Consider the following 16183-nt stretch of genomic DNA (forward strand, 5'->3'; position numbering starts at 1 on the left):
GCAGGTAAGACTGTGTGGTAGGATTTAAGCATGTGATGGAGACCTGTCTGATGGGCAAACTCTCAGACGGTGTTTGCATGAACACATGAAATCGTGTTTGTGCCTATTAACACCCTGACAAGAAATGATAATAGTCAAAACTTCAGAGAAGGGAGGAAGATTGGGCTGTTTGATCACTGCTTGGTTTAATCCTGCTCAGAATGGGGTGAGATAACACCGTGATCAGCCACACCTGAGCCACAACTACCCTGCAGATTCCACTTCTGGGATGCACTGAGATAACTCTCATGTTAGAGAGATTTGGGCACAGAGATGCTCTGTGCTGCAAGAGGGCAGCAGAACTGCCCAAGAAGCCTGTCTGATTATATTGCCTTCGTCCCCACCTGCCCTAGTCCCTGCTGGGGTGCAAAAGCAGATCGTTGCAGCCTCTTCATTAATGCAGGCTTCTCCAAGGAGACCACCATCCACAGGGTGGAAGAGCAAATAAATGTAAACTCAGACAACTGCTTTTGCCCACAGTCCTGTAGAGCCTTTAGAGATGAGTTAGGTGGAGGATAGTCTTGGTCAGAGGTGAAAGGCCTGAGATCTTTTGTCAACCCCAGAGTGAGCCGGCTGCAGCAAGAACCAGCCATCCCCTTCACAGGGAAGGGACAGCGTGGTGGTGAGTGACAGTGAGTTCTTTCTGTGCAGAGAGTGGCAATTAAGCCACTTTCTGTGGCTGTCCCAGAGCCAAAGTCCACTGCAGTAAGTTTTAGACCTGTCAGCTTGAGTGATCTCCACGTCTGCAAGCGTCCTCACCACGGTGCTGCATCCCCAATTACGCTAAACACTCACATACTGCCCTACTACAGAAGTTTTGCAGGTTCTGGCAGGCACCCATGTAGGAGGCTGGTTTCCAGCATTTTGGGGAATATGGATTGAGAAGATGGGATCTTACCAACTTCCCAACACAGTCTTTGCCCTCTCTGCAGACACTTCCCATGGACCAGCTGTGATGTGTGAGATGTGTCTGGAGATTCAGTTCAGGATGTCCCTGCTCTGTCCCCACCTGACTTAATCTTTATTTTCTCTTTGGAGACCCTGAGCTTTCCATGTCTCAGTAGGGATGGGCATCTAACTCTGCTTGCTCTCCTTGGAGCTGGCCACCTATTAGCTACATCCCAGTCAACTTAACCCGCTACCACATCATCAACACAAGAGTCTTTATGGGCCCAGGGGAAAGATGGAGAAGAAGGACTTGCACCACAAGACTCAGGGTTTTGTGGCATAGGACCCCATTTCAGACTGTGAGGCGTGACACATCCTTGGAACCTGATCTGAGCATATTTACTCCCTAGCTCTTCATTTGCTCGATTTTGGTACAAACTACACACCAGTATAATCGACAACCCCAGCACCTACCCCTGTGCTGGCTTTCTCCCCCAGTCTCTTGGCCCTGGGCTCTTTACTACTCATTGCTCTCCAACGTCCCTTTCTGACTGCTTTCTAAATTCAAGCTCCTTCCCTACATGCTTGGAGCACTCCTCTTGCTCTATTTTCCTTCTGCTCCTCTCTCTTTATCCTCCTTTGGCATCCTTTGAGCAGTCTCTCATTTCTTATAGTCAAGAAGTTCCACTGCAGCCTTTAAAAAAAAATTCTCACCCTCTTCCCCGCCCCCACCATGTACCTTGGTAGCAAGTAGTCTTGTCAGGTAGATCTCAGAAACCATCTTGCTGCCCCGGTCACCCTCTTTTTGGTCACCATGCTCATGGTTCTTCACCAAGTGCCACATCTTGACTCCACTCTCAAGATCAGGCGTGATCATGGGTGTGCGGGAACGGAGACTGTCCGGGCTGCCTGTGTAACGGATCATGTTTTCTGCAAAGAAAGATGCATGTGTCTCAGCCCTAGTAGCACTTGTATTGGGACTAACATGTTAAGGACATGCCACCTAATAGAAGTTTTTCATCAGGCAGGCAAGAAGAAGACTTCTCTGTCTGGGTTCGGTAGCAGGTACTTCTCCCATTCAGTATATGGAGTTGATGCTCATACGGATTCTGGTGTGGGGCTGAGACAATAAATCACAGCTGGTGAGTCCACCCTGGGGAGATGTTAGTTTGGGTCTCCAAAGTGGGAAGGCTGTAGCAGTACTGCAATGTCCCTGCTCTCACAAGGTCTGCATTTCCAAATTAGTATTAAATAAATTTTCATCAGCCAATCGTAACATTAGGCAACACAAGTATATCTCCTTGTGGAATTACAATGTGAGACGGAGAAGCCCCCAAAGCAGCTGTATGGACCAGGCCTTATTATCAAAGCATTATCTTATGACTGAGTGATTTGCTCAGCAAAGACACGGGATGTCAGCCAAGCCAGACTTGATGTCAATGTCTACACTATTAAATTAAACGAGACTCAAACACTGTCCTTCAGTTGCTCATGCTCTTTACATCTTATCACATTCCCTGGCAAAGCTTTGGCCTGGGACAGCTAGCACTATCACAGTCAGACACTGCCCAGGACTGGTTCAGGGGATAGTACCAGCTACTCACGGTAACCAGTATGGCTAAGCACAACTTGTTTTACCTGTAGGGATGTTAGCCACACCATGCCATGCTGCTTGGCATTATGGCCAGAGAACAGGCCATGGCCTTTTTGCATAGTAATACTGATGTGGCTAACGTGACCTCTCGTCTAGCTCCCCATCCCCAGACTCAGGAGGAGCTGTCTCCTCTCCCTCCTTCGGCATCAAAGCAATCCAGTAACTCCTGCCCAGCCATCCTCTTGACTCCCTGCTCCAAAATCTTGTTTTGACAGAAAGTAAACCAGAACCCCATGTGGGCCCGCACAAATTTCCTCTCCAAGGACACCTTTAGCCTCCAGATTTTACCTCCCTTTGCCTCTGAGTGATGGCATGAGGCATTCCCCTCTCCCTGACCTTCCAGCAATGCTGCAGATAGATGGAGTCTTTTCCAACCATAATTAACAGAAGAGCATTGCACCTTTCCGTAGCAAGATCTGAATCAGCCTCATTAATGCATTACCAGTCTCTACATATTAATTATCAGATGGAATATCCTTTTTCTCTCTGGATGCTGTTTTCTTAATTGCAATTAACAATCACTTCTGACCCACCACATCTTCTCCTCCCCCTGCATTCTTCCCCACTCCCTCCTCCTGAAAAATCAAATGGCAAAAGAATTAGAGAAATCCAGCAGAAATTAACCCCCCTCAAGTCTTCCTTTTCAAAGGTCATTGTGTCTTTCAGTAATTGCAACAACATGGCAAAGAAGATGAATATTAATAATGGCTGGTGGATTGCCTATGTCCTTGGAGAAAGAGGAAGGGGGCTCCTCTGGACATTGAGTAACTGTACTTCCTTCAAGCTAAAGGGAGTAAGAAGGATTGGAGATGCTTTCATAAATTAAAAATAATAATAAACTGATACGACAGCTGAATCTAGGTTGGCGGATGGTTTTGCAGCACTCTGGTTGCACATTAGAGATGTTTTGCTTTGCTGTCTGGCATCACCATAGTGAGACATATCCTAGGCTGCAATTCTAGCACAGGGGAGAAAGGTGTGTGATGGTGTGAGTGAGGCTCAGGAGGTCTCTGTTTGGCTCTACAGAAGAATTTCCACTGGGTCTCTATGTCACAGCTGTCTCATTCTCAGTTGTCTCATGGGTAAAGTGGGAACAACAATCCACTGCCTTGAGATATACTGATATAAGACCTCAGTAAGGAATTTTTATTATTATTCCAGGTGCAAATTCCCTTGGGACAATAAGATAGCTGGGTGGGACACACAACACCCACACTAAGATATAACTGTAGCCAGGCTATGCCCTATGTAGATTGTGGTTGCTCATCTGTGCCACAGATTCTTCTTCACAACAGACCACGCTCCAGGGACTTTGCCCACCAGAACGACTGAGCCCATACAGTGTGCAGTGTTTCTCCCTTGCCTCTTCCTCTGCAAACTCTGAGTGAGATTCAGTGATCTAAAATGTAGGCAGCTAATTATATAGGCTCCTCCTTTCATTAATGAGGGAGGAGAAATACTTCCCAAGAGCAATCCAACCACTTGGATCAACAGCTTGGACCAAATGCCAAAGTTTTAGATGGCTAAATTCCCTCCTCCTGCCATCCCTCAAGCAATCTTATCAACTAGTGTCCTGGTTTTGGCTGGGATAGAGTTAATTTTCTTCCTAGTAGCTGGTACAGTGTTATGTTTTGGATTTAGTATGAGAAGAATGTTGATAACACACTGATGTTTTCAGTTGTTGCTAAGTAGCGTTTATACTAAGAAGTCAAGGATTTTTCAGCTTCGGATGCCCAGCCAGCAAGAAGGCTGGAGGGGCACAAGAAATTGGGAGGGGACACAGCCAGGACAGCTGACCCAAAGTGGCCAAAGGGATATTCCATATCATGTGATGTCATGCCCAGTATATAAACTGGGGGAGTTGGCCTGGGGGTGGATTGCTGCTTGGGAACTGGGCATCAGTCAGCGAGTGGTGAGCAATTGCATCGTGCATCACTTGTTTTGTATATTCCAATCCTTTTCCTATTATTATTGTAATTTTATTATTGTTATTATTATAATTATTATTTTCTTCCTTTCTGTCCTATTAAACTGTTCTTATCTCAACCCACAAGGTTTACTTTTTTTTTCCCAATTCTCTCCCCCATCCCACTGGGTGGGGGGAGCGAGTGAGCGGCTGCGTGGTGCTTAGTTGCTGGCTGGGGTTAAACCACGACAACTAGTCATCTGCCTATCATTCTCTCTGCTGGTTCTCAGCATCTTGTAACCACCACGACTTTTGGGATCTCTTCTCCAGTGTTCTTTCAATCCGTATCAGCACACAAATCCTTACCGTACTTGCTGGCTGACGTCCGGGAGACTGTGGAGTTGTTGACTGCATTGTAGGCAGTGACTTGCTTGGAGACTAAAGCTACCACAGATCCATCTGGCACCTGTAGAGAAAAAGGGACTTTGTCAATAAGCTTCTGAAAACTGGCTGAGGAGCATGCCAAGGACAGCAGAAATTCAACAGCAGAAACTGAGCCGTAAAACAGTGTCACTGTAAGCAGGACAGTAGTTTTGGCCCAAAGCTTCAAATCCTTTCTTCAGTGGGTCTGTTAACAAAAAGGGGACAAAATCCCTTGTTACACTGCCAGAAGCCTGCACTTGCACAATAGGACAACTGATGACAAAGCAGACTCTGCTCCATTCAGGTCCTGATTCAAAGTCCAGTGATGACAATGTGAGTCTTTGGATTAACCTCAGTAAAGCTGACAGTAGGTTCTTCACAAGGAACCTCTTCTGCAGAACAGGAGCATGAGAAGAATAAAATCATCTGAGCTATTTCAAACATGAAGGATGGGATGTCCCATAAGGACGATAAAACTGACGTGAAATTTTCTATTGCTTCCACCTCAATTGCAGGTGATATCTAGGTACCAGGCTCAGAAATGGATATCTACATTTTCCACTTTGACTGATCCTGTCAGCCTCTCCACGCAGAGTCTCCCCCTTCCACATGACAAATGCACTGCTGGACTGAAGTGATTACCACAACTTCTTTCCCTCTGCTGTGTCAGAAGGTCTCAGACAGGGGAAAGCCATAAGTTTGGAGTGGCTGTGCTCCAGGATGTCATGGGACAGTGTTTCCACAGACAACAGAGCTTTCCGAAACGAGCCAGACTTTCCATCTCTATAGCTAGGCGATTCATGTGGGTCCTGTATCAGAAATGTTAACAAGCCAGTGGCTCAAAGGAGCCATATCAGGAATATCTGTGATAAATAAGACATCATAAAAAGGAGATGGATGAAAAAAAAACCCCTGCTAACGTCTAACTCTTGTCTGTGTAATAATAATAATTAGCACTTGCACAGTTTTTCATCTTCAAAGCACTGCAGAGCCTAATTAAATAGCCCCTCAGCAATCACAGAAGGCAATTATTGGCTCTTTGTAGTTTTAGCCCCACATTACAGATGGGGAAACTGAGGCAACAGGAATAGCAGTGTCTGTCCCAGCATGCTCCATGTCTGCCCTCAGGATAGCCAGGGTAAATGATATAAAGGTCAACACCCTGGCAGCTGAGACGTGTTCTGCCCCAGCTCATCCATATAGCTGGGAGTTCATTGCCTGAAGCAAACAACTGGAAAAAGCAAAAAAAGGGAAAGAAAAATATGCCTAGTTTGTTGGTGAAATAAAATAGAAAACATTCCTGCTCCACCTGAAAAAATTGTTCTGGAGTCAGCCAGCAATGCCTCAGTCAATCTGAAGTTAAAAGTTTTGTTTCCTTTTCAAATTATTTCTTGCTGCCTCCACAGGTCAGCTCTTAAATGAAAAAAAAAAAATCTTGTTATGAAACATAGATTGCTAAGGTGTGATTGAGGAAATGACAACATTGTCAGCATTGGATTAAACTTAATGAAGTGCTTTTTTTTTTTTGGGCAAGGAGGGAAAGGAGTAGGGGAGCTTTTGACCGAAACTCCATTTTTCATGGAATTTATCACTTGTGTAAGATATTTTCAGACATCTTTAGTCCTCTCTTATGGATCTCAACATCCTGCAGAAATGGATGTCAACAGGATGGATGTACTCAACACAGGGGCTCTGTCCAGTTATTGCCCACTCAACTGTTGTTTATGTCTGCATCTTAGAGAATAATAATTTGCCCTTCTCCTTTTCGCTTTCTTAGCTCATCTACCTCCCACCCACCCCCTCACACAGTTACCTGATAGTGTGCCAGCGTGTTGAGTCTCTTCCAGTCATTCTCTATCTTGGTCGTGATGTCTTCATCCTGAAGGATCATCCTTGCCCCGCTTGCTTGCCGCCACTCTGCAAGAAGAACAGGGACATTGAACTCTGCTGTGCAGAGCCTCTGGGACAGAGGGCAGAGCCCTGGCAATCCCCCTGTCCGTAACCCACGTGGTCACACACGTGTGGGCTGCATCCGTGTAGCAGCATGTCAGTCATTGCCATTACGCTCGGTCAGATGCCTACGTACAACATACAAATGCACAAATGTCCAGACTCCTCTTTCCAGAAGGAAAGACAAGACAGATGAACCATGAAAGGTTCAGGGAGATGGTTCAGGAAAGTATGCAAAAATCATAGCCATGTGGTAAAGTTGAGAATCAAGTCCTAGGTTATCCACACCGGTTTACCCGTGATAAAATGATATTGCTATCACAAAACAACTTTTACACAGGAAACACTCACCCCTTTAAAGCATGGCAGCGTACAGAGATCAGAACATAGAGCAGTTGCCTACAGAGATGAGAGGTCCAAAGCTAGGGCACAGCAGCACACAGTGGTGAGGTCTATACAGATAAATAAAGCAATGACCAGAGAGCCATGGATCCATTGGCAGAGCTGAACAGAGCAAGGTCTGGTGCTTCAGCACCCTGGTTATGCACAGTGCTTAACTCTTGGCTGACTCCCTGGCTCTGTTCTTGCTTCAACACGGCTTTTTCCAAGACCAGCCTGTCCTTGCATATGTTAGCCATCACCATGGGACAGGAGTAAATGAATGTGTCAGGGACAGAACTTCATCCCCGGCCCTCTTTCCTTTAGCAACATAGACACAGCCTTTATTGATACCTGAGATATGTCTAACTGTCAAGACCCAGCCCCAGAGAGGACTCCCCCGGGCAGAGCAGTGTCTTGTTCAGCACAGCACCAGACCCTGTGCTGGGCTCAGTTCATCTCCATTAGTGCTTGCACAATACTTCTTGCTACTCAAATCCAGAAATGATGGAGAGCAGGAAGCCCTTAGCTTTGGGCGCAGTAGAGGCACAACGGGGAGAAGAACCAGAGATAGAACCAACACCCTGCTCCATGGTGCACGTAATCTCTACCAGCCTTCAGCAGCATGTGGCAGAAGGGCTCCAGTGTCTGACCACATCCAACTCCCCAGCCTCCACCCCAAAATGCTCAATGCTTCTCTCCTTCTGCAGGACTGGAGCACCCTGTCACTGCTCAGGGTACCACCTTTTCCTCAAATCTTGAAGAATGCTCCATGCGGAGGATTGTCACAGCTTTCTCCACAGAGAGCTCACAGACTTGTCTGAAGGGAAGGAACACGAACACGGCCAAAAGGAGAGAAATGTAGTATCACCTGGTGACAGCAGGGAAAGCCGTGGCTTAACCCTGGAAAACCTGGACCATCCAAAGCTTCCTTTTTGGTTGTCATGTCTCAGTCACAGTGACCCAGCCACATACAGTTTAGCCAGAGCCGAATCAGAAAGTCTATTCTTTTGTAGGAGTTAATTAAAATCAACTCTTGGATATGGAGACATCACCTACCACCCCTGCTTATTTCTCCTAATATAAAAAAGCAAGGACCATTACAGATTTCTTTTGGTTTCAGCAGTTTTCTTATCACATAATTAAAATGTATTGGGAAAGCCTCCCTTGCCTTTATTATTCATTTAAATTAGCAGGAAGAGGTCAGCTGCTGTGTTTATTGCTGGGTGTTACTTTGGCTGGAGATACTCAGAGAGTAAGCAAAGGTTATGTTGGCTAAGCACTGATCCTGAACAGCCCTTCATTTACTCCAGCTCCTTAGATCCTCACCCACATTATCCTTGTGATGTCCGAGGATGATGCTCTCTGTTCATTCCCACCTGGACCGGATTCCGGGAAGCTAACTGGTCCCAGACATCGCTTGGCAGAGCACAAATGCTGAAGTTTGGGCTGGGCTGGGAAATGGTGCTCTTACAAAGTGCCACACAGAGTGCCAAAAGCCCAAAGAATCTGTCTCTTCTGTGCCTTCTTCATGGTCTCTTGGGGACGGTGTCTCTTCGACCTCTCTCCTTCAGGGCTCTGGATGTTCCTATGGTCCTCCTCTCTCCTGACTCATCTTCGGCGAGAGACACACACATTCATGTAGTTTTTCTGGAGGGATGCACAAGTTCTCAGTGTTGCACTTGGCTCTGATATGAAGGGTAGGCACAGCTTTCCTCATTCTGTGCTTTATCATGTGTCAAGGGCTGGACAAGGTCCTCAGAACAGCAGAAGCTTTCCGTCTGCTTCAGGGGAGCCGGGGACATCGTGGGATGTCCCCTCAAGCTCTTTGTGCTCCTGCACAGACACGGGATTGCCAAGCTCTTCCCCTTGGCCTTCCTGGAGAAAGGGGCCATGCGAGGAAGAGGAAGGGCCAGCCTGACTCTGCACAAGACCCACTCCTGAGCAAGACAAGGAGGAAAACACCCTGCAGGGCAGGTTCAGAGCATCTGGCTTCAGTTTTGCAGCCCGTTTGCCCTGACGAAATACAAATCACTTCATCGTGCATGTGAGCAATGTCAGGGAAAGGACCCCCAGTTGCGGTCCCCCAATTCTTCCTTGTCTCACAGGAGCACACCACGCTCCCCTTCTCCGCGAGTGCCAGCTGAGGTGGTCACACACTGGTCTGCAAAGAAATGCAATGGCTGGGAGCAAGGGAATGGGAAGGGAGGATGCAAAGGAGGAAAAGGTGACCCCGGCATCCATATTCACAGCACTAAGTGAAAACTGTTAGCTTTGTCCTCACTGGCAGCACCCTGTCCCCTCTCTCATCAGATCTGTGCACTCCTCTGCGAGATGGCACAAAGGAGAGACATACTCCAATCCAATTTGTTACACTTCCACCTTCCGGAGAGAGGGAGACAGAGGGGGAGGGAGGTAAAAAATCCCATTATCTTTATCAAGCCTTCCAATCAGGAGCAGTGGTAAATGCAAACTCAGGAGACAGCTGCTGTGAAGCCTTTATATTTCATTCAGCAGATAGTGTATCTTTTTATTGCATGCAGGAATTACTTCTTCTTTTTTTTTTCTTTCTTCCTTTTTTTCTTTCTTTTTTTTTTTTTTTTAAGAAGCAACCTTTCTATTCAGCTCAACTGGGAAAAAGGAAATTCCAGGGGCCTTTGACAAAGAGGTGCTTCTTTGAGCTGTAGCAATGCCTGGCTAAGGAATGACTCAATGGGAAGATGGGCGATTAGGAGATGTCCTCCTGCACCTCAAATCCTATAGAAAATGTTACACCTTCCTCATGCCTTCTCTCTGATCCGGGTCACCCTGAAGATGCCCATTGAACAAGGGAGAAAATTGTAGCAGAGAGAACATTTTTCAGGGGCAATTTAAATACCCAGGTGGATGGAAGACCTGCCAGCTCACTCCAAGTGCCTTCATATGAGCTAGTCATCATCAGTAACACCATCCTTTACAGGCACTTCTAGGTCATGATGCATCCATTTCAATCAACTGTTCATGCCATATACTGTGCTTCCCACCCTTTTCCTAAAGACCCAAAGCCTCCCATGAAGGGCTGTGAAATGGTTTGTGGCTGACTCTGCACAGCAATGGCATGTGGAATAAATGCACGTGGCTTACCCAGGCTCAGTGCCTATTTCATGAACACTTGTGCTCGTGAAGGATTAGTCTGAATAGCTGGGGGCTGATTTTAGTCTCATGAGTGTTTTTTCACTTCCCAGTAATGTCCACATGAGAAACAGATTGGCGCAGGAAACAGGAGAATAAACCCTTTGCCTGTATGCTGCGGGCACCAGCACAATCAGGTGGGTAGAAAAAAAAAAAAAGGGTAAATGTCTAGTATGTGGTGACCTCTAGGAAGAGAGGAGAAACTCAGATCTGCTTCTGGAGTGGAGAAAGGACCACCGTGGTTGAGGAAAAAAAAGTTCATATCAGAAAGTGCAGATGGAAGATGCCTGGGAAATATTTCATCCTATATATGCAAGTTGCCTGCCTTACTCGAGTTGGACGCAGTTTAAATGGCTCCTAAAGGTTGAGCCCCGCATCCCAGTACTGCACCGTTGGTGAGGCAGCAAAAGCTTGCCTGACATGGTCCACAATGAGCCTGAGACAGCATCACCGAGTGCAAGGCAGTCAACCTAGTAGCTCCCATCACCTCAGCAGTCCCTTTCAAAAAGCAACCGAAACACAGGGAAGAGTGAATGCCTCAGCATGAAGCCAAATTCCTGTTTCGTGATCCTCACACCCTAATGCTTTCCCAAAGATGGGGTATTTTATTTATGGTGAGGGTGTTAAAAAATAATAATCACAAAAATAGCCACTGTAGAAAGAAGCCTTTACTCAGAGGGCTGCAATTGGGGTTTTGGACTAAAACGTAACCTCAGGGTGTCCAAAATAAGTGCTTTCAGCTGACAACCCCCTCCATGAGTTGTCTGGGTAACTGCAAAACATTATGACATTTGCGACACATACAAGACACTCTGCCTGCAGCTACCCTGCATTTAACAACTCAAAATAACTCATTAGCTTGTTTGCTTTCTTCCATGTGAGCAATCCGGCCTTAATATGGACAGAAAGCCCAGAAAATTGTAACGGTAATAGAAAATGGTGTTGCTGTTTAGAAAACCATCGATTTCAAGGCCAGATTACAGTCATCTGCTCTGACCTACTGTTTGGAATGGACTAGCGGGGCTGATCCAGCTGCCTTTGCAGTTCTGAGCATTCAGCCTAGGGCAGGCTGATCCTGAGAGCTCTGTGCTGCTTCCTAATGGCCAGCAGTGCTTTCTGCTCTCCCCTTGCTGCCTTCACTGTCACCAAAGGATGCCAGGTGCCAACAAACATCTTTTCCTGCAAAGAGGCAAGGCTCGAGCTGTGGCTGGACATGCGTATCCTCTTTTCGTGCTTCACCCATGCCAGCCCTGCTCCTCCCACCTTGTTAGTTGCTGTGCTAAAGGAGCCTGCAACTATATTGCTGCTGGCAAGACTCTTCTACTAGATGAGGGGGGGGGGGGGGTGTTTTGTTTTGGCTTTTTTTTTCCCCCACCTGCATCATCAATGCTATTGGCCAACAGTGCTATTGCTCATTAAGCAGTCTCCTGTCAGTATGGACAAGTCTGTCCTCTGAGGGGTGCTCAGGCTCATAAATACTTTCTGGAACTCACTGGTCCTCAGCACCGCTCAGCAGGTCAATATTTCTTAAAACAGCAGCAATCCTGGATGCAAAATTGTCAGGCTCCAGCTGGGACCACACACACACACACACTTCTGTATCTGTCACTTGTCAGAGCTACAGTAAAATCTGTGGACTCCAACTTGTCCCTCGTATTTGCAACATGCAGGTAAAATTCCCACCTCCCGTTACGGACGCATCATTCATCCCCACAGCAGAACAAACTACTTTCCACTCACACCCATTCTGAGATCCGAACGTAATGGGCTCTGTGGCCACCATCCAGCACCAGACAGGTCAAGAGATCTGGCTGGAAGCCCCACTCCTCTGGTCTACTGTGGCCTGGCACCCTGCCCTATCCGCCCTGCTGCTCACCCTAGCACTCACCGTTCGCCTGCTGACTCACACCAGCTCCAGAATCACCTTGAGTCCTTTCTTGATGATGTATATGATCTGTTCTTTACTGCTGCTGGTTTTGGCACCTTGTTTCGTTATTCTAACTGCCTTTCATGAGCAGGAATCTTGCTGCAATTTCTGTCAGGAATCCCCTCCTCCCCTACACATACACACACCCATATAGACGTTTTAATCCCTGACCTCTCATTCCTACCTCCATTATTGCTGTGAATTGTTTCTTGGCATCAGTCCATCCCTTCTCCTTTTGGTTCCTCTTCTACTTTGCTGGGTTTTATAGACTCCATCATTTTCCACTCAAGTCTCTTTCACTGAAGGTCATTGAGGGCAAATTCTGGCAGATACAGCCACAATGCAGTCCCCAGCTCCCTACCAGCCACCTCTACAATGCCCCGAGCAGATTTTTCTACATTCTTTCACAGTCACCTCCAGGTGTACTATCACACCTGCCCCTGGACCCCAACTTCAGACATTTCACTCCTCCCAGCATTCTTGCTCCAGATTTCGAGCAGAAACAGATTTTGGACTCAGAGGCACCCCTGCACTGGTCTGTACAGCACCCAGTGTGCCCCAGAGCTCAACAGCACAACTGCCTAGAAATGCAAGTGAAGCTGGGGCTGCTCTTTTCACCCTCCAAGCAGAGCAATGCATAAAGGAACAAAACACTGAGAAAAAAAAGCATGAATTCATAAACAGAAGAGCTAATCTTTTCTTAAGACCTCCTAGTCCTCTGCAGAAAGGAAATCTCAGAGCAGCAGCTCCCAGCCCTGCTGTTGGTGGTGGGGTGCTGGCAGGAGAGGGAAGCAGTCAGGGGTGAGATGGATGGAGCCCACTGAACATAGGATGCTTCATTCCCTTTCCTGTGCCTGCACAATGAGTAATTAATACTGCTTGTGCTGTGACTATCTCAGCAAGAAGATATATATAATTCAAACCCTCACTATTCAGAGGAGAGCTAGGAATAAATCTCTGCAACCAGAACACTGCTGACAACATCACCCTGGGCTTTTGGTACTCTTTTTCCAGGGGTCTTTGGCAGGACAGCGAGAATAGCCCCCATCATGCCTTTTCCATACCCTTGTCCAAGCTGAATTCTGTGGGCAGAAAAGCAGGATGGCTACTGGTCTTTTTAAATCCTCAAGGCCAAAGATTTCATAAGCCAGGAGCATATGCAGCAATTTAATCAGTCTCTGCTGCCCTCTCACCATTGCGGCTGCTTGCACAAGCACCAAGGGTACACTCAGTCTGGAAAAGTGGCACCTGCCCCAGAAAACAGTGTCTGGATTGAGTTTGGCTGTCTCCCATCTCCCCTCTCCCCACTGCCCGGGGGCAATCGGGGCCCGTTGTGCACTCACATACCCAAGTCCATATCAGCAGCTTTGGGCCGGTGGGAGCAGGGCACGTTTTTGAAGATGGCATCGAGGATCTTCTCCTTGACCTGCGTGATGGTGTCACAATTCAGGATCTTCACCGGGATCTCGGGGCTGTTCACATTGTCGGGGTTGACGCAGCTCAGGACCTGAGGGAGAGGCAGTGAGACCCACCACACATTTCACAGCAGCACGGGAACCCCGTGGCTGCCCTTCTTGCAGGTCCCTGCATCCTACAAGCCAGAGGGATCTAGGGTTCAATAAGGGGAAAAACGTGTACCGAAAGCATTCCCCCTTTCAAGAGGGCACGGAGATCTGGTTTCACACAGGGGGACTCCATGCATCCATGCCTGTGCTGCTCTCACCCCTTACCACTGTCTGTGCCCAGTGAATTAAAGGTAACTCAGCCGTTGCCTCTCAGCTAAGTGTTGTGGGCTCCCAGATGTTGCAGCCAGTGACTTACGGCTGATGTGAAGGTTCTTCTGAACTTGTGTCTCACACCACTTATCTCTGTGAGGTGAAACTACTATACCCGTGGGAACAGCCCCTTAGATTTGAGCCTTATCTGCTTGGCATCTTCACTATACTTAATAACAGAAAGCCCATGAATACCAGTTCAGGTTCTGGTGCTTTCAGTAAAGATGGCATTCACCCAAGTGGTACCAGACAATGGTCATTGACACACTCTTTTCATAGAAACCATTAAAAATTCAATCAGAACTGACCCTGGCTGGAGCTGAACTGATATCCAAAGGGCTCTCCAGAGCTTTCCCTGGCCTCTGACCCATTCCATGCTCCCTAGAGAGCTGGTAAGGTGACCTAATTCGGTAGTGGCCTTCTTGCATTGCCACCTGACTTTGACAATTCAGGTAAAAGTGCTCTTCAATCTCTCAGCCTTAGGTTTGTCCATCTTCTGCACAGCCTCGGGACTGACCCAGACCCTTCTCAGAAGAATGTTCTTGATTTGAAATGCAGGGCTTCTTAAAAAACGAAACACAAACCAGCAACAACAACTTCTGCTTTCACATATAGAACAAGAAAATTGACCCAACTGGAGAGGCCTCTCCTTTCTTAGGAGAATATAATTTTCTCCAAAGACTCTGTCCAAAAGTAAATGCAAAGCATATGGGGTGGCGACGGCGGGCGGGATACCTTTTATACACACAGCATTTAACAGCAATCTGCCTGCTAACTCTTGGCCATGTCTATGTGGAGCATTCTGCTCTCTTCTGGTTACAGGAGTGTGAAGTCTATAAACTTTTACAAACTTACCCACTTTGCACTTGGAAGGAGTGTTCAGTGATGCTCCTGGCTATATACGGTCATTAAATGTTCCTGTGCCACTTTTACAAGTGCAGACATGTTAGTTTTGGTGCCTTAGACAAATTCTGCCTTGACTGTAAATTCCCTTCTGTAGTACGCAATAGGTACTGGACCCTCCATCATTTTCCATCTTAACCTACTAAGATGCAGTGGGATCTCAAAGTGCCTTGAAACTGGGTGAAATCATATCAGTATAATTATATAATGGCTCACCAGGCTCCCTTTGGTGCTGTTATGCTCAACTAAGAGGGACTTGTGAAGATATTGCTTACAAAGAGCTCTGTGATCTTTCTGGATGAAAGGGGAGATGTAAATATGAGATATTGATTAGATCATAATGCTATTATTTATATGTCACTTCCAGGAGTATTGAAGCAGCATCCATTCAGATAATAATAACAATGGCACAGATTTACAGTTCTGTGGCATCTTTCATCTCAAAGGATCACAGAACTATACATAAAAAGCACCACTGAAATGCAACCAGTTTTGTGGTTACTAGTTGTCCCCCTCCCATCATACACAGGGAAATGAAGAAGTGATGGCAGGCTAGGACAGCCCTTTTGAGAGTGCTAGGGGGGGTCACACGTGATTCTGGAGACCAAGTTACTCTGCAGGTCTCAGTGATCGGAGCTCAGCTGAGGTGAAATGAGATGATGTCAGTCAGAGCAAGCTCCGTAGCGTGATTCATCTCTAATGCAAACACCTAGGGTTCAGTTCAGTTCCCCACATGAAAGTACTTAGTGCTCTTTAAAATAATCTGGGCTACCTTGCCAGGCCAACATCTGGTCCAGAAGAGCCAACATCTCCTGCAGGTGTTGACTAGTGTCCACCACACCAATATTCACCATGCAGTGAGGACCATCATCCAGCTGGAAGCTGACAATGGTGATTTGCTCTTATAACTTGGTCGTCCTTGAATTTCACAGGGTGCTAACATTGGAAGGTGGCAGGAAAACTCTGCCTGAGTGAGCCACAATCATTCATGCTCTGACTACAGTAGTCCTTGCTTGCTTCTTTTCCAGCTCCGTTGAAAGAAGAAGGAGCAGGGAAGGCAATATTTAAAAGGACTGTGCAGAAAGAAGTTTGTTCTCAGTGGTTTCAAGCATAGATGGGGGCAGCTGGTAGTACCTGTAAACCCCTGAACTCCAGTGTGTTCATTTGAA

At 46.9% G+C, this 16183-nt stretch overlaps 1 protein-coding gene across 2 annotated transcripts in view; it reads right to left on the reverse strand.

The window, feature by feature from the left end:
• PLXNA4 (plexin A4) overlaps positions 1–16183 on the reverse strand; it is a 461691-nt gene that overhangs the window by 22708 nt on the left and 422800 nt on the right. For both annotated transcript variants that reach the window (XM_052790137.1, XM_052790138.1), the window contains exons 25-28: positions 13684–13843; positions 6724–6827; positions 4854–4953; positions 1667–1857 (exon numbers count right to left, since the gene is read on the reverse strand). In XM_052790137.1, the coding sequence (XP_052646097.1) occupies positions 1667–1857; positions 4854–4953; positions 6724–6827; positions 13684–13843 (555 nt within the window). The remainder of the gene's footprint in view (positions 1–1666; positions 1858–4853; positions 4954–6723; positions 6828–13683; positions 13844–16183) is intronic.

Source organism: Harpia harpyja, chromosome 6, assembly GCF_026419915.1.
Source record: "Harpia harpyja isolate bHarHar1 chromosome 6, bHarHar1 primary haplotype, whole genome shotgun sequence".
Taxonomy (NCBI): Eukaryota; Metazoa; Chordata; class Aves; order Accipitriformes; family Accipitridae; genus Harpia; species Harpia harpyja.